Source organism: Chlorocebus sabaeus, chromosome 22, assembly GCF_047675955.1.
Source record: "Chlorocebus sabaeus isolate Y175 chromosome 22, mChlSab1.0.hap1, whole genome shotgun sequence".
Classification (NCBI taxonomy): Eukaryota; Metazoa; Chordata; class Mammalia; order Primates; family Cercopithecidae; genus Chlorocebus; species Chlorocebus sabaeus.
Genome location: NC_132925.1, coordinates 28,513,785 through 28,540,313, shown reverse-complemented (window position 1 = coordinate 28,540,313; position 26,529 = coordinate 28,513,785). Strand labels below are relative to the sequence as shown.

General features: G+C 34.9%; 1 protein-coding gene across 9 annotated transcripts in view; it reads right to left on the bottom strand.

The window, feature by feature from the left end:
- Positions 1 to 1,979: 1,979 nt before the first annotated feature.
- Positions 1,980 to 26,529, bottom strand: part of DZIP3 (DAZ interacting zinc finger protein 3) — a 96,230-nt gene continuing 71,680 nt past the window's right edge. For 6 of the 9 annotated variants that reach the window (XM_007985896.3, XM_007985902.3, XM_038003285.2 and 3 more), the window contains 11 exons: positions 23,746 to 23,814; positions 20,846 to 20,942; positions 19,287 to 19,390; positions 17,591 to 17,678; positions 16,441 to 16,542; positions 9,697 to 9,822; positions 7,491 to 7,630; positions 5,985 to 6,105; positions 5,348 to 5,491; positions 5,160 to 5,261; positions 1,980 to 3,288 (listed from right to left, as the gene is read on the bottom strand). In XM_007985896.3, coding sequence (XP_007984087.3) covers positions 3,178 to 3,288; positions 5,160 to 5,261; positions 5,348 to 5,491; positions 5,985 to 6,105; positions 7,491 to 7,630; positions 9,697 to 9,822; positions 16,441 to 16,542; positions 17,591 to 17,678; positions 19,287 to 19,390; positions 20,846 to 20,942; positions 23,746 to 23,814 — 1,204 coding nt within the window. In that variant the 3' untranslated portion in view covers positions 1,980 to 3,177. Of the gene's footprint in view, positions 3,289 to 5,159; positions 5,262 to 5,347; positions 5,492 to 5,984; positions 6,106 to 7,490; positions 7,631 to 9,696; positions 9,823 to 16,440; positions 16,543 to 17,590; positions 17,679 to 19,286; positions 19,391 to 20,845; positions 20,943 to 23,745; positions 23,815 to 26,529 lie in introns of those variants that run through there. The other 3 variants (XM_038003288.2, XM_073009706.1, XM_038003290.2) reach the window with 3 other exon arrangements.

Below are 26,529 nucleotides of genomic sequence, written 5' to 3'. Positions count from 1 at the left end.
CTAATATCTAGAATCTACGAAGAACTCAAACAAATTTACAAGAAAAAAACAACCCATCAAAAAGTGGGTAAAGGATATGAACAGACACTTCTCAAAAGAAGACATTTATGCAGCCAACAGACACATGAAAAAAAATGCTCATCATCACTGGCCATCAGAGAAATGCAAATCAAAACCATCTCACACCAGTTAGAAAGGCGATCATTAAAAAGTCAGGAATCAACAGGTGCTGGAGAGGTTGTGGAGAAATAGGAACACTTTTACACTGTTGGTGGGACTGTAAACTAGTTCAACCATTGTGGAAGACAGTGTGGTGATTCCTCAAGGATCTAGAACTAGAAGTCCCATTTGACCCAGCCATCCCATTACTGGGTACATACCCAAAGGATTATAAATCACGCTGCTATAAAGACACATGCACACATATGTTTATTGTGGCACTATTCACAATAGCAAAGACTTGGAACCAACCCAAATGTCCATCAGTGACAGACTGGATTAAGAAAATGTGGCACATATACACCATGGAATACTGTGCAGCCATAAAAAAGGATGAGTTCGTGTCATTTGTAGGGACATGGATGAAGCTGGAAACCATCATTCTCAGCAAACTATCGCAAGGACAAAAAACCAAACACCGCATGTTCTCACTCATAGGTGGGAATTGAACAATGAGAACATTTGGACACAGGAAAGGGGACATCACACACCGGGGCCTGTCGTGGGGTAGGGGGAGGGGGGAAGGATAGCATTAGGAGATATATCTAATGTAAATGATGAGTTAATGGGTGCAGCACACCAACATGGCATATGTATACATATGTAACAAACCTGCATGTTGTGCACATGTACCCTAGAACTTAAAGTATAATAAAGGGAAAAAAATTGTACTATCTGGCCATGTGACACTAGGTATAACATACCTGTAAAATAAAAGAATGAATTATATGTCACTAAGGGTCCAATGAACTTTGGCATTCTGTTATTCCAAAACAATCGTGGCACTTTATAAGTCTATATAACTGTCTTCTTGGATATTTCCCTTCCCATTTTCCTAAAGTTTCTCAAAACAGAAGAAAAAGTTTAAGTCCAATTAAGCAGAAAGATACATTTGAAGTAAAGATTTCAAGTAGTTTCAGAATATGCTTATAATGAAATACACAGATAAAATAGTTGTTCAATTAAGAAACATTTATTCTTTTATAAATGAAATTGAAATTGCAGTTGTAAATATGAACTAAGAAACATTGGTTTTACAAGATAACTAGCTACATGACCATGACCTTAAGGTGTGATATGGTTTGGTTCTGTGTCTCCACCAAATCTCATCTTGTAGCTCCCATAATTCCATGTGTGGGAGGGACCTGGTGGGAAATAATTTAATCAAGGGTGCAGGTCTTTCCCATGCTGTTCTTGGGATAGTAAGTCTTACCAGATCTGATGGTTTTAAAAATGGGAGTTTCCCTGCACAACTCTCTCTCCTTGTCTGCTGCCATCCATGTAAGATGTGACTTGCTCCTCTTTGCCTTCCACCATGATTGTGAGGCCTCCCCAGTCATGTGGAACTGTAAGTCCATTAAACCTCTTTCTTTTGTAAATTGCCCAGTCTCAGGTATGTCTTTATCAGCAGCATGAAAATGCACTAATACAAGGTGCTAGACAAGGTGATTAAAGGCTCTATAAATTCTAAATTGTGCAATTCTAAGACATTCTTGGCATTTTACATGCCTAGATGACTGCCATCTGTTTTTGATATTTTTCCCTCACATGTTCCAGTCTATTCTCATTACAGAAGAATACATTTAACACAGTTACAGAAACAGAGGTTTTAAATAAAGATTTAAAAGTAACTTCAAAATATATTTGCACTGAAGTATACAGGCAAAATTGTTTGAGAGTCAGGAAACATTTATTCTTCCCCATAAATTAAATGAAAGTGAAACTGTGAATATGAAGCAAAGAACATTTATCTCACAAGGTAACTCTGAATTCTTTTAATTCTGAAACCAGAGACATATACAACACTTACAGCATTCACACAACACTATTGTCAAAATAGGTTTTTGACCGCTAAAAATGAAAATTCTTAGTGACAAGCTTTAGATATGCAACTTAGCCCATTGGGTATTCACTTCATCACAAAAAGCAACTATAGACAAAGAGTTTTTCCCTCTCCCCGACACAAGAAAGTGAAATTACAGACTTTTAAAGCAGAAAAAATTTTCTCCAAAATGCAAATGATTAAGGTCCAAGAAACAAATGAACAGAAGATCTCAATTATTCAACTGAGCGAGTGATTTAGTTTGCATATTAACTCCTTTTCTTACTACTTCCTGGTATCTGATTCTGGCAATATTTATCCTGTATCTACTGGGCAAGACACTGGGAACACAGAGAAGTTTTAGACAAGGTCCAGCAGTATGCTGGTAAAGGTTTAACAACTAGCTCTTGAGGGAAAAGTAGGTCTTCACTTACAGCATTTACCAATTTCTATGGTGTAAATGCTCCAATTGTGGCAGATTTCAAGCTAGCAACAACTTGACAACTGGCTCATAAAATCCCTCAAACTAATGATTGTCACTCATAAGCCATTATAAGCCAGCTCCAACACACCACTGTATGGTCTCCACCTTCAAGTAGCTCATAATCTCTTCATGGGTACCTATTTAAGGGGATATAAAAGAATGGGGAACATTGAGATAAAATTTAAATCAATTATATTTTTTAGGTAGTTTTAAAAGTTAGAAGGAACACAAATTTCTGCGGGATTTTCCTACCTCTTTACTATTTCCCTTTTCCTCTTGCTTAAATTTACTTCAGGAAATTAAAGTGTAGAATACTTGAGGGGAGAGTAAAGGATGAGTGAAATAAGAATTTAAAAAGACAAGAAAAACATACTAAGAAATATACTAACAGTTATGTTTCCATTACAAGAAAAAACCTACTAAGATAAGAGCAAATATAGTATAACTATTAAAATTCCATCTGCTTCAAGCTCTTTCAGTTCATTTCACAAGTCCTGAAGATTTGTCCTGACTTCTTTGGCTGCTGCTTTGATAAAATTAGCTGGCTTCTTTAGCACTATATTGAAGAGCACACAGCTTTACACCACTCACACAAGCAGCTCATAATAAAAGAAAACCGAGCTTCCTTTGCATAGACACCCCTGACCTTGTATCAGATCTTGGGCAACTGCCGACTGGGGTTACCGGGGTATTCTTCTGGTAGCAAAACGTGGAGTCTGCAGGTAGGACATGTCCCCTGTTGCATCAACCATGGTCTAATGCACTAAGGAGCAAAAAGATTTATGTCAGTCTCTCAGAGTTAGCCTAGCAGAGGCAGTTGTCACTCTATGCATCAGGGTTACCAACCAACATGTCTTCTGGTGGATCTTTAAAGCCTTACCCTGTGGATTGTCAAGCTAATTGTTGCAACCATGGCACCTTCCCTGTGGTTTCCTGAACAAAATAGGTGGGTACTGCACAATACCTTTTAGCTAGTTTATTCTACTAGAAATTCTTCCTTCAACCCCAATTTTCAAGTTGACTAGCAATTCTTCCTGACAAGGAAATTAGAGAAACTTGCTATATTCTTTCTTTGGTTTACTATATACTGTTCTCATTTATAATTCAGAAAAAGTCATAACTAATCATACAAAAGTCACTAGTACCTGATATGAAATGCTTATGGTGTTTGCAGTTAAAATCCCTAGATCATGAATACACTTCTCAGATTGTTTCCTTCGGTGATAATGACAGTCATTTTCGGCTATGAACTATCTGTTAAGTCACTTGCTTCAATACTGACTCTCCAAAAACAAATCATTTTTACCTATATAAATAATGGAGGGCCAGGTCAGATGAGAGAGGATTAATAATAAGCACTATATATAATAGGCCCACTAACTATAGTCAAAAAAAATAACCTGAATGAATTATATGCTTTCTACTCATGGGCAATGGCAAAGAGTAGCATACATTTTGTTAAACACTTATTTCCTAAATCGTCAGAACCTTATAAACTTCAAAGGGGAAAGTCAATGGCTAAGGATCTTTCCTAGAAAACTTTTGGGATTAGACATTTTGTGGATGTATCTTCATATTAGAGCAAATACAAAATATAATTCTGTACCAGGTACCACAAATCATATCTTTGAAATGATGTCTTACAAACATGGCTTGACTGAACTGGCTATTATTCACTTCCCTGAAAAGCCTTTCTTTTCTATGACTACCTTTCCTGTATCAAATAACATCTCTGCAACAGAGGACTTGGGTCCTAAATTATACATCAATAGCAACTGTGTGGCAGTAACACTAGAATTTATATAAATGCCAAGAATCAACAAAAGACATGACAACCTCACATTTTTTTCTTTTTTTTTGAGATGGAGTCTCGCTCTGTCACCCAGGCTGGAGTGCAGTGGCCCAATCTCGGCTCACTGCAAGCTCCACCTCCTGGGTCACATCACTCTCCCACCTCAGCCTCCCGAGTAACTGGGACTACAGGCATCTGCCGCCATGCCGGGCTAACTTTGTTTCTGTATTTTTAGTAGAGATGAGGTTTCACTGTGTTAGCCAGGATGGTCTCAATCTCCTGACCTCGTGATCCGCCCGCCTCAGCCTCCTAAAGTGCTGGGATTACAGGCGTTGGCCACCACGCCCAGCCCAACCTCACATTTTTCTAACATCAAAACTCAAGCCTGAGTATCTTTCAAAAGCAAATATAGGAGCCTGGAGAGACTGATAAATCTTATGCTTTATGAAAGGGGGCTGCCATTAATTATGGACAAAGAACACTATGTGGTATTTATAGCATGTCAATTTCAAGTGGTGCTGTTGCTAGTTCTGCCACTAGATTACCACGTCAATCGATATTTGTTCCAGTTCTGTTAGAAGGAACTGCCTACTGTGTACGATCTGACTCTCAACATTGTCCCCTTCTTTGGTAGGGTGGATGGAGATCCACCTGACAGAGCACAATGCAATCCATGGTTATGTATGGGAAAAGCATAAATGTTTCTGTGTGGTACCCAAAAGCTCACAGTTATATCCAGTGGAACTTGTGAGACAACAATGGATAATGATGCCTGTATACAATAGTAAGTAAGGCAGTATGAATCTCATTTAGCTGATTAATGGGAAAATTTAAAGTGTTACCTGAGCATGGAATTTGTGAGCACAAGGCAAAACTGAAAGATTTTCTGGAGACAGATTCTCATGACAGATCACACAAGGCTCTTCTTCTTCCTCTTCCTCATCCTAGGGAAAATACAGAAAATGTTAAATTTAGCTCATTGTTTTCTTCCACATCTAAATGTGTTCAGAATCAACAATTTCAGTCTTACTGGATTATTGGCTCCTTCCCATGTGGCAGGACCTTGTGAAGTGAGGGGCCTCCATGCTGGTTTTGGGGGCTGGGCAGCATTCGGCTGTGATGGAGAATGACTAGGTGAGACACAATTAACATTTGACACTGATTTTCCTTGACTCTGAAAATAAGAATACAATGTTTATTTTTTCAGAATTGTCCTAAAACAGTAAGAGCTGACACATTAGCACAGAATGGGGTATAGTAAGAACTAGCAAAAGGGTAAATAATCAGATTTGTGAGAAATCTTGAACAAAATGGTGGCAATACTTATATACTCAGAGCTAGGTAAAAACAAAAATAACTCTATACATTCTTTTAATTAAAATAAATCTTTCAAGAAAATTAGAAAATATCTCCCTCTTTAGACTCATTCAAAGTAACTAGAGCAAATTTCAAGGTCAGTTTTATTCTAGAATGATTAGGTAATAGGCATTTCAAAAAGACTTCTGATACCATTTGTTAAGTTGAAGCTGTTATTTACTGTTAATAGATGATTTAATATGATTACAAGTTACTGATTTGCTGAACAGGTTATGGAGATAATTAAAACAGTTAACTACTAGAGTTAAGGGCAGAGAGATACAGGTTTTTTGGTTGTTTTTGCATTTTACCTGAGACTTTTTGGGGTCAATAAACTGGGAGATCTTGCAAACAATTTCATCAAATGTCAGTCCAGACAAGGACTTTCCATGAGCATCCTTCAGTTTCCGTAAGAAATCTGTAAGCTCCTTTCTGGAAGAGATTAAGGAAAGGAAAGGGCAGTAATGATTTTCCTTAGTACCTCTGGGGATGTGCCCACCAAAGGAGATATAAAATCCTATCATTATGATTGATGTGTATTATACAGACAGGACTCTTTAGGTCTTTGATCTAAAAAAGTGATCACAGGTCCATCTGCATTTATCTTAAACCAAAATGAAAACTCCTAATTGTGTTCATTAACGATACTTAATGTTTTCATGAGTGATAAAGTTTAGTACTTATTCTCTTTCCAAAAAGACACTTTGTTTTTGAGAGCTCACTAGGTGAAAATTAAGTTTATCCACTTATTTATGCACTGGCTTCTTTATACCATCTCTCAAGTGGTCTCTTGCTCAGGATAATATTATTTTTAACTATGTTGCTATTGGTTTCTCTCTTATCAGTGTTAATAGTTGTACTTTTGTAAAACTCAGAAAACAAAGATTAAACAGAACAGGAAAGCAAAGGTTAAAAATCACATTAATTATATAATGAAAGAACCCACAATTATTTTAATTGATATGTTCCTTTTCAACTCCCAAGATCCACTGACCCAAAGCTTGCATCTACATTTTTGATGGGACAAAGTAGAATGAAATATTTTTGTTTCCCAAATGAAGCGTCATGTCATCAGCCTTATGCAGCTACCTTTGATTTATAATGTTTTTATACATATTTATAACAACTGTACTAGAGTTCTATTGTATTATCTATTCACTATTATGAAATTTATAAAATTATAATTTAACAATGAAGTGTGCCAGTATATATATTAAATGTTTGTATTCAAATAAAAATACTTGTGAAAAGTAGAATTATTTCCTTAGATATGAGTTGAGATAAAAGAAACTTCATTTGTGTAGGAATATAATTAAGTATCTTTCTACTAAAGGTAGACTGTGAAAAGCACAGTAAAGTTATGATTTCTTGCATTTTTAGTGTGTTCTCCAACAAAGAAACTATAAGGACCCTCAAAAATAAGGAAATTAGGAAATTAAATCCTAAAGATGTTTGGGCTTATATAGCATACAATCAACTTAAAATTCACTGTGGAGATAGGTTAAGATAATTATGGCAGTTAGTGTCATTAAAATTGGGCAAGTTTATATCTAGTTGTACTTTCAGTAAATGAGCAAACCTAAATTTAAAGTTATTCTCTCATGATTTAAGACTAGTAACTTTTAAATGAAGAGGTTCACCACTGAACACTGTCCCTTCTTGGTAAATTTCTTTTTCCTTACCAAGGTCAAGGTAAGGAAATATCTGTACTTTTTTTGTGTTTGTTATGTTTCGCTGAAATGTTTCATTGCCACAATTATGGCTATGAAAACTGGAGAATATGATCTGTACCCACCAGTAAATAAAAACTAAAATACCTGGTTTGTTGTGGAAAGGCAGTTTTCAGCCTGTCTGTAATTCTCTCCCAATTCATCATGGAGGGATCACTCGCCAGACCTGCACTGGGAGGCACAGCGTCTCCCACAGGCGCTGGCAGCGCCCAGGCTATGCCAGTCATCTGTAAAAGGCAGAGAGTTATAGCCCATCAGGTTTAATTATGAAGAAGTTACATTCCTATACCTCAGAAAATGGGTACAATGAAGAAGAGTACTGGCATACACATTCAATTTTTAGAGTTTTTCTCTTAATTAATATTTCTAATTGTTTATAATTATTTTAAACTTATTTTTAAAACAGGACAAAGAAAATGGATAGAATGAAGAAGAATACTGACATACACAATCCCTTTTAGGGTTTTTCTGTTAACTAATACAAACAATATTTCTAACTGTTTATAAATATTTAAAACTTATTTTTAGAATAGGACATGCTTGCTTCAGTAATTACACACATGTACAAAAACATGAAGGCTGTTTACTGCTGTTTCTTTTTTAACAGTGAAAACTGAAAAAAACCTGAGTCTATAGAGGAATGAATAAATTATGGCACATCTAATCGAGTTTTTAAAAATAGAACTGTATGTCTGGGCATAAGAGATATGCATGAAATATGATTTTTTAAAAAGTCTATGGCACAGTATGATATGACTTCCTTTTATATTAAAAAATTTAAAATGCATATGTATACACGGAGAAAGGTCTGTAAATTACCATGCATAAGTGGTGACTATTTCTTAGGGATTCAGTTGCACAGTAACTTTGTTTTCTAATGTGCTTACATTTCTATATTATTCACATTTTGTGATTAGTATACATACCTTTATAATAAGAAAGTAAAGTTACATTTTCAAACAACCAAATAAAGATGGGAATACTGCTAGAATTGCTCTGCCCAATGTCTCATCAATGTTGTAGACAAAGGTGGTACAGAAGTTGTTGTGACACTTAACCATGAAACTGTCAGTTTTCTCTATATTTTATGGTAGTTCCTTTTTAAGATTCTAATTAAATAATATAATTGAATATTTTTGGAGTGCTCATCTGATTACTAAGATAATTATGAACATTATATCTTTTATGTAAGGCTCTAATGGGTTATTTTCAAATATTAGGTTATTACTTGTGAAAAACTAGCAACTACTAATAGTCACTGTAATAATTTGTACAGAGTCTAATAAGTGAGGAGAAGCAGAATATTTCCCAGAAATCTGAATTTGCTTCAATGTCAAGCTTTACCCCAGGAATCAGAAAGTAATCTTATTAGGAGGTTAAGGTATTTTAATGTTTTTAATAAAATTTTATCATAGTTTCTTATAGAATGGTGGGCAAGCAAATTGCAAGAGTTAACACTGTAATATCATGGTAATAAAAAGATGTGTTACTTATTTAGCATGTTAAGGACTATATACAGATTTGTTTATAGACAGGTGGCCTTGAAAATAATTAGCAGAGTTCATCTGACCATATATTTCAAAAGGAAACTGTTAGCAATATATGGGGACCAGAAAAGAAAAGAAACAATTAATTGCACCTAAATGTAGGAAAATCCAGATTAGAGAATTTTCATTAATTACATTTAACATCATTCTTTTGGAAGATTTTTCTTTAATAAAAAAAAAGTTTACCTTCACCAAGATTACAACTGATAATTCTGGTAATTTCAAATTTATTTGTTCCTTCTTCAGGTTTGGATAAAGTTCATCTGGCTATTTTAACTTTACAGTTTACGTTCCAAGGTGATGTTATTTTTGTTGTCTGTTTATAGATACAGTTGAAACATTATCCTACTATGTGTGTGTATGTGTGTGGAAATAAAATTTATAATTTAGTTTGTTGTGACTTGGCTTCTCTGCTTTTCAATCTTCCCAACAACCATGCCCAAAATATCTATTAAAAATATCAATGTACCCTTCATTGTTGCCTGTTTCAGAAGCAATACTATAATTTTAAGGATTCTGTAGTATGAAAACATATTTATCTTTGTATCCCAAAACTAAGTTAGTATCAGTTAAATAATATATGTAACACCCTGAGCACAGTGCTTCACAGGAAGCATTCATTCATCGCCATCACCACCATCATTATCATATCAAATAAACGAACAAAATGAAGATACTCATTCAAGAAGCCCACTAGAGTAATAAAAAAAACTAACTAACATCTATTCCACCAAGAAAGCTTTTACCAGGGGGGCTCTAGGTTGGCCAGTTGCAGAGACGACTCCCGGACAAACTGCAGGCATTTGAGGAACAGTAAGTATGGGTCTAAAGAAAGATTCTTTCACAAGGGGTCTTCCTAAGAACTGCTGCATCTAAAATAGAAAAAAAAAAAAAAATAACAAACAAAAAACCCTGCACATATTTATATATTTATTTAGAACATCATCTAAATTCATACAGCAATTTGGGGGGGGAGAGACACTCATCTGAACTCAAGATACAAAGCACATTAGAAATAATGTATGTCAGATAATGAAATATACGAATATCAGAAAAACAAAGGGCAATGAGATATACTGAAAAAAGCTTGACAAAGACAGAAAAGAAATAGATTCTAGTCATATTTCTCTCTACCTAGCTGAATAACCTTGGAAACCAATTTCCTAAACTATAAAATGAGAGGGTTGTATAAAGTAATCGTTAAGGTTCCCTCCCAACTGTAATCATATAGGACTATGCAAAGGAGATTCTCAGGAAGTGTTATCCATGTTGGTGGGCAATATTGATACTCAGAAATTTCACAGAACAACCCAAAATTATCCGTAGAAAATATTTTATATTGGAGGTAATACTTGATGAAATTCTGACTTAATGTTTAGCTCCAAGGAGAGTTGGAGGAGGAAGTGGGATGGGCCTGGGAGATATGATATAGTGATTTGCAGATATGCTTGTGGGTATTACCATACTTCCCAGGGGGTTATGGAAATCTAGACCTTTTTAGCAGCTATCTGTGGAAAAGATACCTTGATGGCTGGAGTACAGAAGGGGGCAGATTTATTGAATATGTACTATGTGCCAGGCCTACTACTGGCATAAAGCATAAAGCAGGAGCTCAACAACAATTTGTTACTGAACTTAAAAAATGAGGAACAGCAACATAGCTCTAAGTAATGATCCTAAAACTATCATATGAAAAATTAATGGGGAACTTTACAATGGAGAGATTGGATTGGCATTTGTGTCTTAACGTCTGAAAAGAACATTATGTACCTGCTCGGTAAGAAAAAGATTTTTTTAAACAACTGGGGAAATAAAAATTCCAACTGGATATTAAAAATTACAATTTTCTTAGGTAAGACAATGGTGTTATGATTATACCCCGTAAAAGTTCCTCATCTTTTAGGATATAGCCTAAAGTATAAATGGATAAATTGTATGATATCTGGGGTTTGCTTTAAAATATTCCAGTGGAGAGGAAAAAGGGAATGACATAAAACAAGGCTGACAATAAGTTGATAATGCTGAGGCTGGCTCCTGGGTTTGAAGAGGTTCATTATACTATTTTTTACGTATGTGTCAAATTTTTTACATGTAAAGTCTTAAAAAAATGAAAGAATGGTGGATTCTGAGTCAACAGTCCTGCTCTGAGAACCACTATTACTTAACACTTTATTTTTATTTTTGATGGACACGTAATTGTACATTTTTAGGGGTACAATGTGATGTTTTCATACATGTATACACTGTGTAGTGATCAAAGGGTAACTGGCATATCATCACCTCATTTGTCATTTCTTTGTGGCAGTAATATTCAAAATCTTCTCTTCTAGCCATTTTGAGACATACAATACCTTACTCTTAACTATAATAATCTTACTAATAGAATGCCAGAACTTATCCTTCCTAAGTGTACCCATTGACCAACCAACCTCTCCCTATGCTCGCCTTCCATTTTTCCTCCCTAGTCTCTGGTAACCACTGTTCTACTAATTAATTTTATGAGACCAACTCTTTTAGATTCCACATGTGTGGGATCAGGTAGTATTTGTCTGGCTTATTTAACTTAATATAATGTCCTCTGGCGTCATCCATGTTGTCACAAATAACAGGATTTCATTCTTTTTTATGACTAAATAGTATTTCATTGTGTATATATACATTTTCCGTATCCATTCAACCTTTATGGACACTTAAATAGATGCCATATCTTAGCAACTGTAAATAATGTTGCAGTGAACATGGGATTGCAGATGTCTCTTTAGGATACTTGACTTCATGTCCTTTCCCACTATACCCAGTAGGATTGTTGGATCATATGGTAGTTCTATTTTTAATTTTTTGAGGAACATCGATACTGTTTTCCATAATAGCTGTCCTAATTTACATTCCCACCAACAATATGTAAGGGTTCCCTTTTCTCCATATCATCACCAACATGTGATATCTTTTTTTTTTTTGATAATAGCTATTTTAAAAAAATTATTATACTTTAAGTTCTGGGATACATACGCAGAATGTGCAGGTATGTTACATAGGTATACACATGCCATGGTGGTTTGCTGCACCCATCAACCCTTCATCTACATTAAGTATTTCTCCTAATGCTATCCCTTCCCTAGCCCCCAACCCTACAACAGGCACCAATGTGTGATGTTCCCCTCCCTGTGTCCATGCATTCTCGTTGTTCAACTCCCACTTATAAGTGAGAATATGCAGTGTTTAGTTTTCTGTTCCTGTGTTAGTTTGCTGAGAACGATGGTTTCTAACTTCAACCATGTACCTGCAAAGGACATGAACACATCCTTTTTTTATGACGGCAGAGTATTCCATGGTGTATATTTGCCACATTTTCTTTATCCAGTCTATCACTGATGGGCATTTGGGTTGGTTCCAAGTCTTTGCTATTGTGAACAGTGCTGCAATAAACATACGCCTGTATGTGTCTTTATAGTAGAATTATTTATAATCCTTTGGGTATATACCTAGTAATGGGATTGCTGAGTCAAATGGTATTTCTGGTTCTAGACCCTTGAGGAATCGCCATACTGTCTTCCACAATGGTTGAACTAATTTACACTCCCACCAACAGTGTAAAAGTGTTCCTATTTCTCCACATCCTCTCTAGTATCTGTTGTTTCCTGACTTTTTAATGATCGCCATTCTAACTGGCATGAGATGGTATCTCATTGTGGTTCCGATTTGCATTTCTCTAATAACCAGTGATGATAAGCTTTTTTTCATATGCTTGTTGGCCACATAAATGTCTTCTTTTGAGAAGTGTCTGTTCATATCCTTCACCCACTTCTTGATGGGGTCATATTTTTCTTGTAAATTTGTTTAAGTTCTTTGTAGATTCTGGATATTAGCCCTTTGTCAGATGGATAGATTGCAAAAATTTTCTCCTATTCTGTAGGTTGCCTGTTCATTTTGATGATAGTTTCTTTTGCTGTGCAGAAGCTCTTCAATTAGATCCCATTTGTCAGTTTCGGTTTTTGTTGCCACTGCTTTTGGTGTTTTAGTCATGAAGTCTTTGCCCATGCCTATGTCCTGAATGGTGTTGCCTAGGTTTTCTTCTAGGGTTTTTAGGGTTTTAGGTCTTACATTTAAGTCTTTAATCCATTTTTAGTTGATCTTTGTATAAGGTGTAAGGAAGGGGTCCAGTTTCAGTTTTCTGCATATGGCCAGCCAGTTTTCCCAACACCATTTATTAAATAGGGAATCTTTTCCCCATTGTTTGTTTTTGTCAGGTTTGTTAAAGATCAGATGGTTGTAGATGTGTGGCTTTATTTCTGAGGCCTCTGTTCTGTTCCATTGGTCTATATATCTGTTGGGGTACCAGTAGATGTAATAACTAAAGTGAGGTGATATCCTGTAATTCTGATTTGCATTTCCTTGAATTCTTCTTATTCATGAATATGACGTATTTTTCCATTTCTTTATGTCCTCAATTTCTTTCATCAATGTTTTATAGTTTTCAGGGTAGTGATCTTTCTCCTCCTTGGTTAAATTTATTTCCAGGTATCTTTGTTTTCTGTAGCTATTGTAAATGGGATTTTCTTAATTTCTTTTTCAGATTGTTCACTATTAGTAAACAGAAATGCTACTGATTCTTGTATGTTGATTTTGTATCCTGAATCTTTACCAAAGTTGTTAGTTCTAGGAGTTTTTAAGTGGGGTCATTGTGATTTTTCTACATATAAGATCATTTGTCTGAAAAAAGGGACAATCTGACTCCCTTCTCTCCAATTTGGATGTCTTTTATTTCTTTCTCTTGCCTAACTGCTCTGGCTAGGACTTCTAGTACTATTTTTATTAGAAATAAAGTGGGCATCCTTGTCTTGTTTCAGATCTCAGAGGAAACACTTTTAACCTTTTCCCATTTAGTATAATGTTAGCTGTGGGTTTGTCATATATGGCCTTTATTGTGTTGAGGTATGTACCTCCTCTACCTAATTTTTTGAGCGTTTTAATCATAAAGTGACACTGAATTTTGTCAAATGTTTTTTCTGCGTCTATTGAAATGATCATATGGTTTTTGTCTTTCTTTCTGTTGATATGATGTATCATATTTACTGATTTGTGTATTTTAAATAAACGTTGCATGATCTTTTTAATGGTACTAACACTTCTTTGAGGATTAAACAGCCAAGCTACAAAAATCAAGATACAATGAAACACACAGAATTACTGGGTTAAACTGGGAACAATCCACACTTTCACAGAGTTCTCTACTATGTAAGTCTGATGATCACTCCTTAGAATACTAGTATCCCAGAAATAGACGGGACTTGAGTGATCAGATCATCCAGTACAATTTCCTAATTTATTGATGGGAAAGCAAAAGTCCAGAAGAGCTGATTTTCCCAAGATCAACATAGCTCTTCACAAAGTTAGGATATGAACCCAGACCTAATTAGTGTACTTCCATTGTATGTACCATCTCAATTTACAGCAAATAGCGCTGTAACGTTTCTAGCTGCTCTTCTCTCAAACTCTCTCCTTTAATGTTCAGTGGTCACCAATGCTTGTACTTTAACACAACTGTTAGCTTAATCAAGCACAGCAATGACCCTAATTAGGAAGCACAAAAGATACAGGTGAACCCCTCAGAATGTTAGCAAAGGATGCTTATGAATTACCAGACAGCCTAACTGCCAGTGGGTTTTGGTACTTAACTAAACCTGGGTAAGACACGTCAGACATAAGAAAGTCTCCAAAGGGATAAAAAGATCTGGAGGGTTTGGAGGTCAAGGTTTGACTATGTTTGTCAGATACAGAGTATCACTTGTATCGGACAGCCAAGGCTTATACTGGTCTGGTTCCAGGAAACTCCAAACAACAGCTCTGTATCTAGCTTCACAGTCTGTGGACCCATTTTATAGTTAAGAGCCATGGCAGAGTTTAACTACAATCTAAGGACAGTATTTTGAATATGTGTAGAAGGTAGTGTTTTTAGATATCCTACAAAAAAATATGTGTTACTGCAGGGAATCTTTGGAATTTCTCTGGAACACATTCCTTACCAGAGTAGTTGGGTATGATGATGATCCAAGCCTAGAATAATAATGTTCATAACCCACTGTTCCTATAGAAACTGAATTAACCAAAAATACAAAAGGCAATACTATTATTCTAAACTATGGTATATGGTATATTCTAAACTATGGTATATATCCCATAATTCTTTTAGCTATAGATCCTGCTTTTGAAACAGTATCCATACAAATGATATAATTTTTAAATTCTTTGTTATACTCAACCATGAGGAGAAATAACATTTTTAGATTTCTATTATAAGCAGGAGTGGTGATGTCAGTCATCTGTCCCCAAATATCTTACATTTTTCCTCTCTTCCTACCACCAGATCTCTTAGAATAATACAAATTATCATCTAATGACACCTTCTTAAAAAGTCTTTTGGATAGTTGTGTGAATTTACTGAGTTAGGGTACTATGTTTCCCAGAAATACAGTACGGGGATTAGTTTATCTGATTAAGATCCACTGGTCCCTAACAACAAGCAGAGAAGGGGCAGAAGTGGAAGCTGTCCTTGCTGTTGAAGGTAGAATAGAATATAAAACTTCACAAAAAGAAAGTCTAAAGTAGAAATGCAGAGGTGAGGTCCAGCTGTGCAGGGTATTACACTGAGATGTTTCAGTCATCTCGTGCAGTGGTCCCCAATCTTTTTGGCACCAGGGACTGGTTTCATGGAAGATAATTTTTTCATGAACCGGGGAGTAGAGATGGTTTTGGGAGAATTCAAGCACATTACATTTATTGTGCACTTTATTTCTAGTATTATTACATTGTAATATATAATAAAATAATTATATAACTCACTATAATGTAGAATAAGTGGGCGCCCCAAGCTTGTTTTTCTACAACTAGATAGTCCCATCTGGGGATGATGGGAGACAGTGACAGATCATTAGACATTAGATTCTCACAAGAAGCACACAACCTAGATCCTTCATATGCACAGTTCACAATATGGTTCACACTCCTGTGAGAATCTAGTGCTGCAGCTGATCTGACAGGATGCGGAGCTCAGGTGGTAATGTGAGCAATGGGGAGCAGCTGTACATAAAGTTTTGCTTGTTCATCAACCGCTCACCTCCTGCTGCACACTGGTCCATGTCCCAGGGGTTGGGGACCTCTGATCTAGTGGTAACATGAGGACACTGGGAAGTCTCAGTATTCATCATTTAGCTCCCACAACGTAAGTGAAATAGGATGAATGAGAATATATTACTCTATGTATATCATATGCTTCACTAAAATCCAGTGATACAACCTATTGTACAGGCCTTACTCATCTAATTATATCATCTGGTGACTCGAAGGTATGGTCTTAATTACAACTGATACTCACAATATGTGCCTATTCCATTTTGAACACACATTAAACATACTGTATATTCAGTGTTTCACAGCCCTTACCATTTTGTCAAAATGAAAAGGGCAATTATTCAAAATGTTGTATTTCTTACCAGTATCTCAGGACTGGGTGGTGGAGGAGGAAGCTGGACTGGAGGCAAGGTACTCAAGGCAAATCCTTGCTTTACTTTGTTTATTTGTTCATTGTACTGTGTCTGGTAGAAGAAGACTAAAAATACTTTAGACAACAATCAACTTTAAAGAGACAGCATATGGGAATATCTGATGTAGTTTTGAATAATACAACGTAAAAGAGTGGTTCCCAACCTGTCAGAAATAATATAAAAACAGGTTCTGACTAAAAAAAAAATTCTATAGACCATCCCCACATGTAAACAGTTGTATTTTTAAGAGTCATTATTGGTTAATAAGAAACAGAGACACAGATAATTCACAGATCCTTGTGATAATTCCTCAGTGTTTCAAAAATTTTCAGCTCTAAAATAGGAACCACTGACATAAATAAAAAAAGAGACTAAAGATTCAAGAAGCTATAAATATTATACTGGCTAATAAATAGGGGAAAAAAGGTATTGTAACAAGCAGTTAAACTACTTGCAAATGTTCATTTTAAAAACTGAAGGAAAAATTTCAGAGATTACTTATTAAATTCTACATTGTGTTTATCTCACAATCTGTAACTCTAGCTTGTTCTAGCTCCTTGTACATTTTATTCTCTTGGATTCTGACAAAAACTCCCACCTGGAAGTTTAACAACACATTTTCAACATTTTTTGGCATTGTCCCCACTTTTGCTTACCACATTATTTTGTAAAGAACCCATAAGAACTGGGAAAAAAAGTCTTATAAAACAAAACATTTAGAAACTTCTGCATGGAAGACATGTGCTTGGAAGAAAACATGGGGCAGGTCTTTTGAGGTCAAAATTTTGAATAAACCCAATAGAAACCCTAAGCATCACTAAAGACTGAGCACTGTTAGCTCTGAAATTCTAGGAAAGCTAGGTGTGAGGGCACAATTTTAGAGTTTCTTATTTTCTTGACTAAGGATATAAAAGACTACATGTGTGAATCTAGGATGTTATCTACAACCAACCACAAGGAAGTAATCTCAAAGTGAAGGCATAAACTTTAATAACTAAAATGGAAAATATGTTCTTCCTTAATTTTTTCTATTAATATGTTTTCTAACTTTACACCATCTATAACATTAAGCCAATTTTCTCTATACTTCAGGACTTACCCTGAGGAATGCAATCTTGTTTCTAACATCTGCCACAATGGCATTCCAACTGTCTACCGCAGCTTTTAGTTGAAGTGATTCTAGGTTACTGTTGTAGAAAAGGAGACACAAAAGAAAGTTCTTTCTTTTTATAACACCGAGGTTTCCAAACATGTCTATCATGCTTTCTAGCATATATGTCAACAAAAAACAAAATTACCCCCATCACCAACAATTACTTCAAATGGACATAAAGAGGTATGGACAGGTGTGTTACTAAAAATAACAAAAACAGTAATAAAAAAATTCATTTTTCAAGAGCAAATATAATTGATACTTCCAGAACAAGTTTTTTTTTCTATCTTGATGATATATATTTAGTACATATTATAAAACCTTTGTAAGGAATCTTTCCAATGAAGCAGGAAAGCCTTAGTAATCTAACACAGTGGTGTTCTCTAAAATGTTGACCCATGTTGGAAGCAAGTTTTGGACTATCTTCACATTAACTCTGACATCAAAAAGCCATGGTTGGTCTATATGGCTCCTTTGCAAATTAGAAAAAGACACTGTCTCTGGGAGGATAAATTAGAAATACCCTCTCTATGAGGATAAATGAGGTTGCTGCCTTTATACAGTACATAAATTGCACAAACAATAGTTTTATCAACTCATGCCTACCAAACGACTTAACAAAAGTAGGAACAACTTTGAAGTCGTTAGGGTCTATTATCTCTAGAAAAAATATTTCATATGGCCTTTTAAAAGGTTTTATCTGTTATAACATCCCACGCCAGTATCACCCAGCCCAACAATTTTATAAGAGCTGAACAAGTTATCACTAGGATAATCTCATAAAAGAAGTTCCATAATATCCTAATGTATAGAGCACTCTTCCTCCTTCTAGCAGGCAAAAATAGATCATTTACAACAGTACTTCCCTGACTTGAGTGCACATCAGTATATCCTAATAATCTTGTGAAACATCAAAGACTCTGATTCTTTAGAATGAAAGAACAATGCTGATTATTAAAATAATAATCATTTAAAAATAATGATGCCTGGGTCCCAGAGATTCTAATTTAATTAATTCTTTAAGTTTGGTGTACCCCATGAAAGTATAAATTTAAGGAGAGTTTCATGCAACCTGTTCAATATTTGAAAATTACTCTATAATTACTATAAAAGCATAGCAGAAGACTACCTTTAACATACGATTTAGGTGTTAATACTGATGTTTCCCTCAACATATTCCCTAGGTGTTTAAAATCAGGCATTATAAAGGAAAACAATTAGAAAAAAAGTCTTCCAATTAGAATCTACCTTGTTTCATAAGTATCTGGTGTTCATGTATGTCTCTGAGACTTTTGATCTACTTCACTACAGAGGAAGGGAAAAAATCTTTCAGCAGCTATTATTGTACGTAGTACTCGGTAGACTTCTCATTGCTTCAGCAGAAGCAGCCAAGTACAAGCATTAAAGTAACTAAATGACTTCTGAGGTTTAACAACAACAACAACAACAGCTTCTGGTAAAATGAATTTCAGGGGGGAAAAACGAAACAAAACAAAACAAAACAAAACAAAAAAACCCACAAGAGCTTCTTTAAGAACTCTGATGTCACATATGTAAAACATATCACAGATTACATTCAACCGTGGAGACACTTGCTAACATCTCTAAAACTAATATGCATTAAGGAAGAGGGAAAGACTACCTTGCTGCCATGTGAGTCACCCTGGCAAGCTGATTGAGACATTCCTTTTCAGTCTGCTCTAGATGAAGCAAACCAAAATCCCTACGACACTGTAAGAAATACACCTACAGGTTTTTGAGAGAAAGATAAAGAAGTTGAAGGTGTGCTTGTAAAGGAACATTCTCTTCTCAATCATCTCAAGTAAATTTAAAGCTATTTCTCAATTTCTTCCAATAGCATCTAGGTTCCTTGACCATTCAAGATACATCACAAAAGCTTTTAAATCAATGCCACCTATGCAATTCTAATTTCCTTATTTAATGGTTACTAGGTTGGTAAACGTTCTAGAGCATGTCTTTTCAAATGTGTACTCACACTGGAATCATCTCAGAAACTTTCAAAAATGGTGCCTTCGTCCCAGATATTCTAATTTGATTGATACTGAGTATAGCTTGGGCAATGGCATTTTTAAAAGCTCTCTGGTAATTCTAACATGCAGTAGTTTGAGAACACTCCTGCTATCTATTTTTTTGGTTATTGATGAAGAGGTAATAATAAGATCATACAGAAAGATACAAATGGGCTTGGGAGATTACGTAGTTCAGTGTCTCTCCCGTAGCAGGAATCCTTTCCATATCACTACCTGTATTCATTTAGCTTCTGTTTTTTACTACTAAACACTCAGTATTCACTAAAATACACTGTTGGACAGCATTAAGTATTAGAAAGTTCTTTCTTTCCAAAATTAATAATAGAAGCACAAAGAAACTTACTGATGAAAAACAATAAAAAACACTGCATACAAACTTGAGCTTTTAAAGTAATCTGAACTTTTTCTCTTGTTAAAGCTAGTATCCCAACAGTATTCTTCATGGATTTTTGGTTCAGATACTACTTCTTGGTTGCTGACTTCCAGGATCCCAAGTACTCTGCTAGAGAACAGAGCTTACCCATGACAGAGGTGGAAGGTTTGTGGTGCTTTTAATGTCAGCGAGCTCTCCAAAAATGTGAATCTTACTGTGTATCAAGTTTTGTTATGTATATATAAAAATTACATACACACATACAATCATATTTCTTTTGAGAGACCCTAGTTGTGTGGTGTTCTAACTTAGAAAAATTTGGGTAACTTTACTGCAATCTGAAAAGTTGGGTTTTTTATATTCAGGTGTATGATGTGTATGTATTTTTGTAAGATCTATATCAGAAGTAGCAAACAAAGAAGATATTGTGGCAGCAATAAAACGTTATTATTAGAAGTTTGGCTTAGTGACTTGGCTTCATGAGAATTTCCCCAAGATGTCTGTATTTGCTATACATACTGTAATAGACCAATTTCTTCAAGTTATTGGGGGAAAACAACATAAGATCATCAAAACTGTAGTATTCACACGTGATATGCCAATGAGTCAAAAAAACACAAGACTTTGAGCTGTATTTTCCTGGCTGATACTAAGATGTCTTATTTCTGTTTATACAAAAAACAATCTTTTAAAAATTCTTTAGTATGATGGTATACAAGTAAAAGTTTTCCCCTCACCCCATACCCCTGTCCTCGTTTTGTTTTGTTTTGTTTTTACCTCCGCTGTTAAAGCTCTGCTAGTTTCTGCATTCAGTTTGCTTATGTATGTTTTCATTGTGCTTTCCAGATTATGTTTTTCCACTTCCCACTGAGATCTGAAATACATGATCATTAAAGATTCTGCAATATTACATCAAGCATAGCCTTTTTCATCTAATTCAGGAGGAAGAAAGATAAGTTATACAATCAGTAGGAAATTATTTCTTGGAGAAGTATATACAGCACATAGAAACAACAGAGGATATTGTTCAATCCCTATTGTTATTCTTTACTATCAAGAGTATAGAAGTTTTAAAGCTATCAGGGTAGAGGTTATGATTCAAAACTTGGCTCTGAAATCAAGTTGTCTGAGGATGAATCTTAGCTCCACAACTTATTAAATGTAAAACCCCTGGGCAAGTGCAATAAACTGAATGTTTGGGTACCCCCAAAACTCATATGTAGAATCTTAACCCCCAAAATGATGGTATTAGGAGGTGGTGTCTTTGGGAGATGATCAGTCATGAGGGTGGAACTCTAACGAATGGAATTAATGCCCTTTTTAAAAAGGCTTGAGAGAGCTCCCTTGCCTGCCTTCTGCTATGTGAAGTTACAGTGGGAAGACGGCTGTCTGTGAGGAAGTGGATCCTCACCAGATACCAAATAGGCTGCTACCCTGACCTTGGACTTCCCAGCTTCCAGAACTGTGAGAGATACAATTCTATTTTTATAAGCCACCCAATCAATGGTATTTTGATAGAACAGTTCAACCTAAGACAGCAAGCTATTTAATTTCTCTATACCTCAGTTTCCTCACATGTAAAAATCAGGAAAATGGAAAAAATGGTACTACTTACCTTAAAGAGCTGTTGTGAAAATTAATTCAGATAATATAAAGCACTTTGTGTTTGGCACATAATAAGCACCAAATAAATGTTAGCTGCTATCTTGATTAATAAGTTCTACATAAAATTTCTATAAGCTTTTTTGTTATGTCAACGATAGTAACCACACAGGTTTTTATTATACCTGTCATTAAGTGAAGTCACTGCATTAAAATATATGACTGGTTCTTTCAGTGCTCACATTCAACATTTTTGAATGAAAGCAAACCCTATAGTTTGAGAGGGAAGGAGGGAGATGATGGTAAAGACATTGTTTATGAAGGACATCAGGGAAATGGTTACCTATGAGGTTCCTTTTTTTTTTCTATCCCATCTCAGCTTCCTACACTTGAGTCCCAGAATTCTACAAACATACAAACCAAATTCTAAATTTAATGAAAACAATTAATTGAAAATACAGCATTATAATAGAGACTGTCACAAAGGCCATCATTGATGTTTTATTATTAGAAACATTTGGATACTTGAGGACCTAACAAACATTGATGAGAAACTTGGTAACAGTATATTATAAATATCACTAAGGTTAGACTTTTTTGAGGAGAAAAAAATAAAATATTCAAGCAGATATATTAACATAAAAGGAATTATTATACCATTAAATATCATGTAAAATTTGCCTTAAAAAAATTACAAATTGGACTTCATCAAATTAAGTTTTGTGCTTTAAATGACATCAAGAAAATGAAAAGGCAACCCACAGAATGAGGGTATTTGAAAATCATGTATTTGATAAGGGACTTGTATCTGATAAGGGACAAGAACTCTTAAAACTCAACAATAAAAAGACAATCTAATTTTTTAAATGGGCAAAGGATTTGAATAGACATTTCTCCAAGAAGATACATAACTGGTCAATAAGCACATGAAAAGATGCTCAACATAATTAATCAGTGGGAAAATGCAAATCAAAACCACATTTATATACTACTTCACACATAATACAATGGGTAAAATAAAGATGTAATCTAACATGTGTAAGAAATGTTGATCAGAATGTGGAGAAATTGAAACCCTCATACACTGTTTATAGGATTAAAAAATGGTGCAGCTACTTGGAAAACAGTTTGGCAATTCCTCAAAAAGTTAAACATAAAGTTTACTGATCACCAAGCGATTCTACTCCTTGGTACATACCCAAGAAATACAAAAACATGTTCACAAATCTGTATGTAAATATTGGTAACAGTATTCATAATAGCCAAACAATGGAAACAAGCCAAATGTCCATCAACTGATGAAAAATAAAATAAGATATAGCCAAGGAATGGAATATTATTTATCCATAAAAAGGTATGAGTAACGATACATGCTACAACATGAATTTTGAAAATATGTTCAGTGAAAAATGTTACTCACAAGAGGCTACATATTATGTGATCCAATTTATATGAAATGTTCAGAAGAGGCAAATCCATACAGACAAAAAATAAATTAGTGGTTGCCAGAAGCTGGAGGAGGGGAGAATAGGGAATGACATCTAATGGGCTTCTTTTTTGGGGTGACAAAAATGTTCTGGAAATAGACAGTGGTGATGACTGTAAACCTCTGTGAATATTCTAAATCAATAAATTATATATTTTAACAGAGATAATTTTATGCTATATGAAATGGATTTCAAAAAGGTGTTATTAAAAAAATTACCCACAGGCAAAATAGATGAATAAGAATAAAACTTGGCCAGTTTCATAAAGCAGTCACATCTAATAGTATTGATTGGGGTAACTCTTAAGGTCTAGTCTCTGGCAGTAGTTTGTTCTGGGACTGTAACGCTGCTGATACAGATTCTTCTAGCAGTTTTCTAGAGTCAAAGCTAAAGTGACCATACCTCCCTATTTGCCTAAGATACCCCCAGTTTACACCTTTTGTCCCAGTATATTATTAATACTGTTCAACATCAGTCTCAAAAGTATGCCAGTTTGAAAGATAAATAACATCGATATGCCAGTCAGAAAGTGTTGAGTGAAATACAGTTTCAGAGAGAGTGCACCCAAAGAAAAAGCTAAGTTTGTACCTTTTCATAGAAAGTTGCTCTTTAAGGTTCTTGATTTCATTATCTTTAGCATGGATTTGACGCTGTAATCTAAGCAAACAAGAAAGTCAAAAGATGTTAGAAATTATTTGTCGTTAACACAGTCAGAACAGCTCTAACTACAGCTGTGGAGGAGACAAAGTATGTCCATTTGGTGCTACAAATCTTGAGCCTGAATACAACTGAACTCCTAGAACTGGTCCTTTTGAAATGTATCTTGTTTCTGATGTCTGATTTACTGACTTCCCAAAGAGAGGGGAACTAAGTTCTAATTCAGTAAATTAGAAAGCAAAAGAGAAGTGTTATCTTGCATCCTAAGCGCAGTGACTTGGAAAAATATTTTTAGCTCTTCATGCTTCAGCTTACCTACTAGAAAACAAGAGATGGTATCTTCTGATTTTCTAAGCCTGTTGTGAGATTGAGAACTTTAAGTTCCTTAAAATGGTATTATATCAAGTCATGCAAATTATGAAAGATTTAAGGTCTAAAGGAAATCAAACCTTAAATATTGAAGTGATGAGGCTATGTGTAAATGCAAATTTTAATTAAAACTATGAATTATCACCTGGGGGTCACTCACATGATCTTATCATGGAAAGAATGGGTAAAAATTTTGTATAAATCAGAATCTATAGCCTGTGATCAGCTTCAAAATTAATACGTAAGAAACTAAGAGAAACGCAAATACTTTTTGGTTGACATATATTCACATACTGTTTCTGATGTTCCCCCCTTATGCTGCTGTATTTCTTTTCACAACCAAGCTTTTACATAAACCTAGTAATTAACTTCAATATGAAAAGATTTATAATAAAAGCACATTTCTCTTTAAGTCTCTAATATATTTAAACTCGGGATAAATAGAATAATTTTGGTTAATATAAATTATTGGAATAATAAGTCTTTGAAATGACGACTTTAATGTTGGACAGATTGCTCACTACTAGATTTCAGAGACTACCCATTCACCTTTATTCTAAGCTTCTTAGAAGACTTAGAGACTTATAGTTAATGCTCTGTTGGTCTGAGAATGCAGTGAAAAGAAACCAGGTCTCTTTCTGTACAAAAGAGGTCATGTTCTCAAGTGAAATATTAAGAAATATAAGCTTTGTTAGTGTAATATACAGGAATACGTTGACAGAGTTGAAAAGCAGTTAAAATTTGTAAGACTGACATCTCCTTTGCCTTTGTATACTTCCATTACTTCAATATTCTACCCAACTCTAGTTTAGAGTGGGCAGTAATAGTTGACATAACTAGCGGGGAATTCAGAACACCTAGACTCTTAAATAATAGAGGATAAGGTAGGCATAGTTCTTACTATCCAGCTCAGATAAGAGCCAGCTACATATGTTCAGGCAGTCCTAACTTCTCAGTCTTTTTCTCATGTTTAATATAACAGGATGAAATTACTAGATTTTCTTTCTAAAAAAATCTGAAGTTCTCAAGTTAACTCTAGCTGACTATCAAGTTTTATTACAGACTGTTGACAGCAGTTTCTTGACATATGATTAACTGCTTATTGCAGTTTATCCAAAGTAAGTCACTTCCATAAAATTTTCTTTGTTAACACTTCAACGTATCATCAACAAATATTTGCCAAACATTTACTGCACAAATCAAATTGAATTAGGCCAAAAAAAAAACCACACCATTTTTGCTTTCTAATCTCCATATTCTAAGATCAAAGAAGCCAACATTTACAATTAAAGAATATTTATATTTTATCACATACTCTTGGGCAATGTTCAGACGAATTAAACAAAGAAAACATTCAAAAGCTTATCTGAGAACACAGAGTAGTCATTATGTCCATTCTGCCTTGATGCCCTGTCTTTTCTTCCATCTCATCCCACCTAACCTTCAATGCCTAGGTTCAGTACTGTGTCTTTAATAAAGTTCTTCATTGAAAGAAGTTCCTGATCACAACAATCAAAAGTATTCTCTCTACCCTACAAAACTTCCACTAAGTATACTCTTGTTTGACAGTTATTCATTGTTTTTTAAAACAGTTAACTTTTTGAGATAATCGTAAGTTCACATGCAAGTACAAGAAATAATACACAAAGAACCCATGAATCCTTTCCCCGATTTCTCCCAGTGGTAAAATCTTGCAAAACTACTGTATAATACCCTAACCAGAATATTGATGGTGATAGAGTTGAGATACTGAACCGTTCTATCACCACAGGGATCTTTCATTTTGCCCTTTTAAAGCTACAACCACTTCCCTTCCACTCTCATCCCCTTCTTATAACCTTGGAACCACTAATCTGTTTTCCATTTTTATAATTTTGTCATTTCAAGAATGTTCAGCAAATAGAAACATATATAAGCTTTTGGAACTGGCTTTTTTCATTCAGCATAATTCTCTGATGTCTGCAGTGTTTGTAGTATTTGCAGTGATATCACTGTTTCATTCCGGATGGTAGTAATTTATGTCTTGTCTTTTATGTTGACAGTCTTGCTAGAGGTTTGTCAATTTTATTGACCTTTTCAAAGATACAGCTTTTTGTTTCATGGATTTTCTCTACTATTTTTCTTTTTCCAACTCATTCTTTCTTAGTTTCTTTTTTTTTTTTTTTTTTGAAATGGGACTTCGCTAGGTTGCCCATGCTGAACTGTAACTCCTGGGTTCAAGCAATCCTCCCATCTCAGCCTCTCAAGTAGCTGGGACTACAGGTGTGCACCACTGCATCCTGCTTCTATTATTTCTAATCTTTGTAATTTATTTCATCCTGCAAGCATTGAGTCTATTTTGGTTTT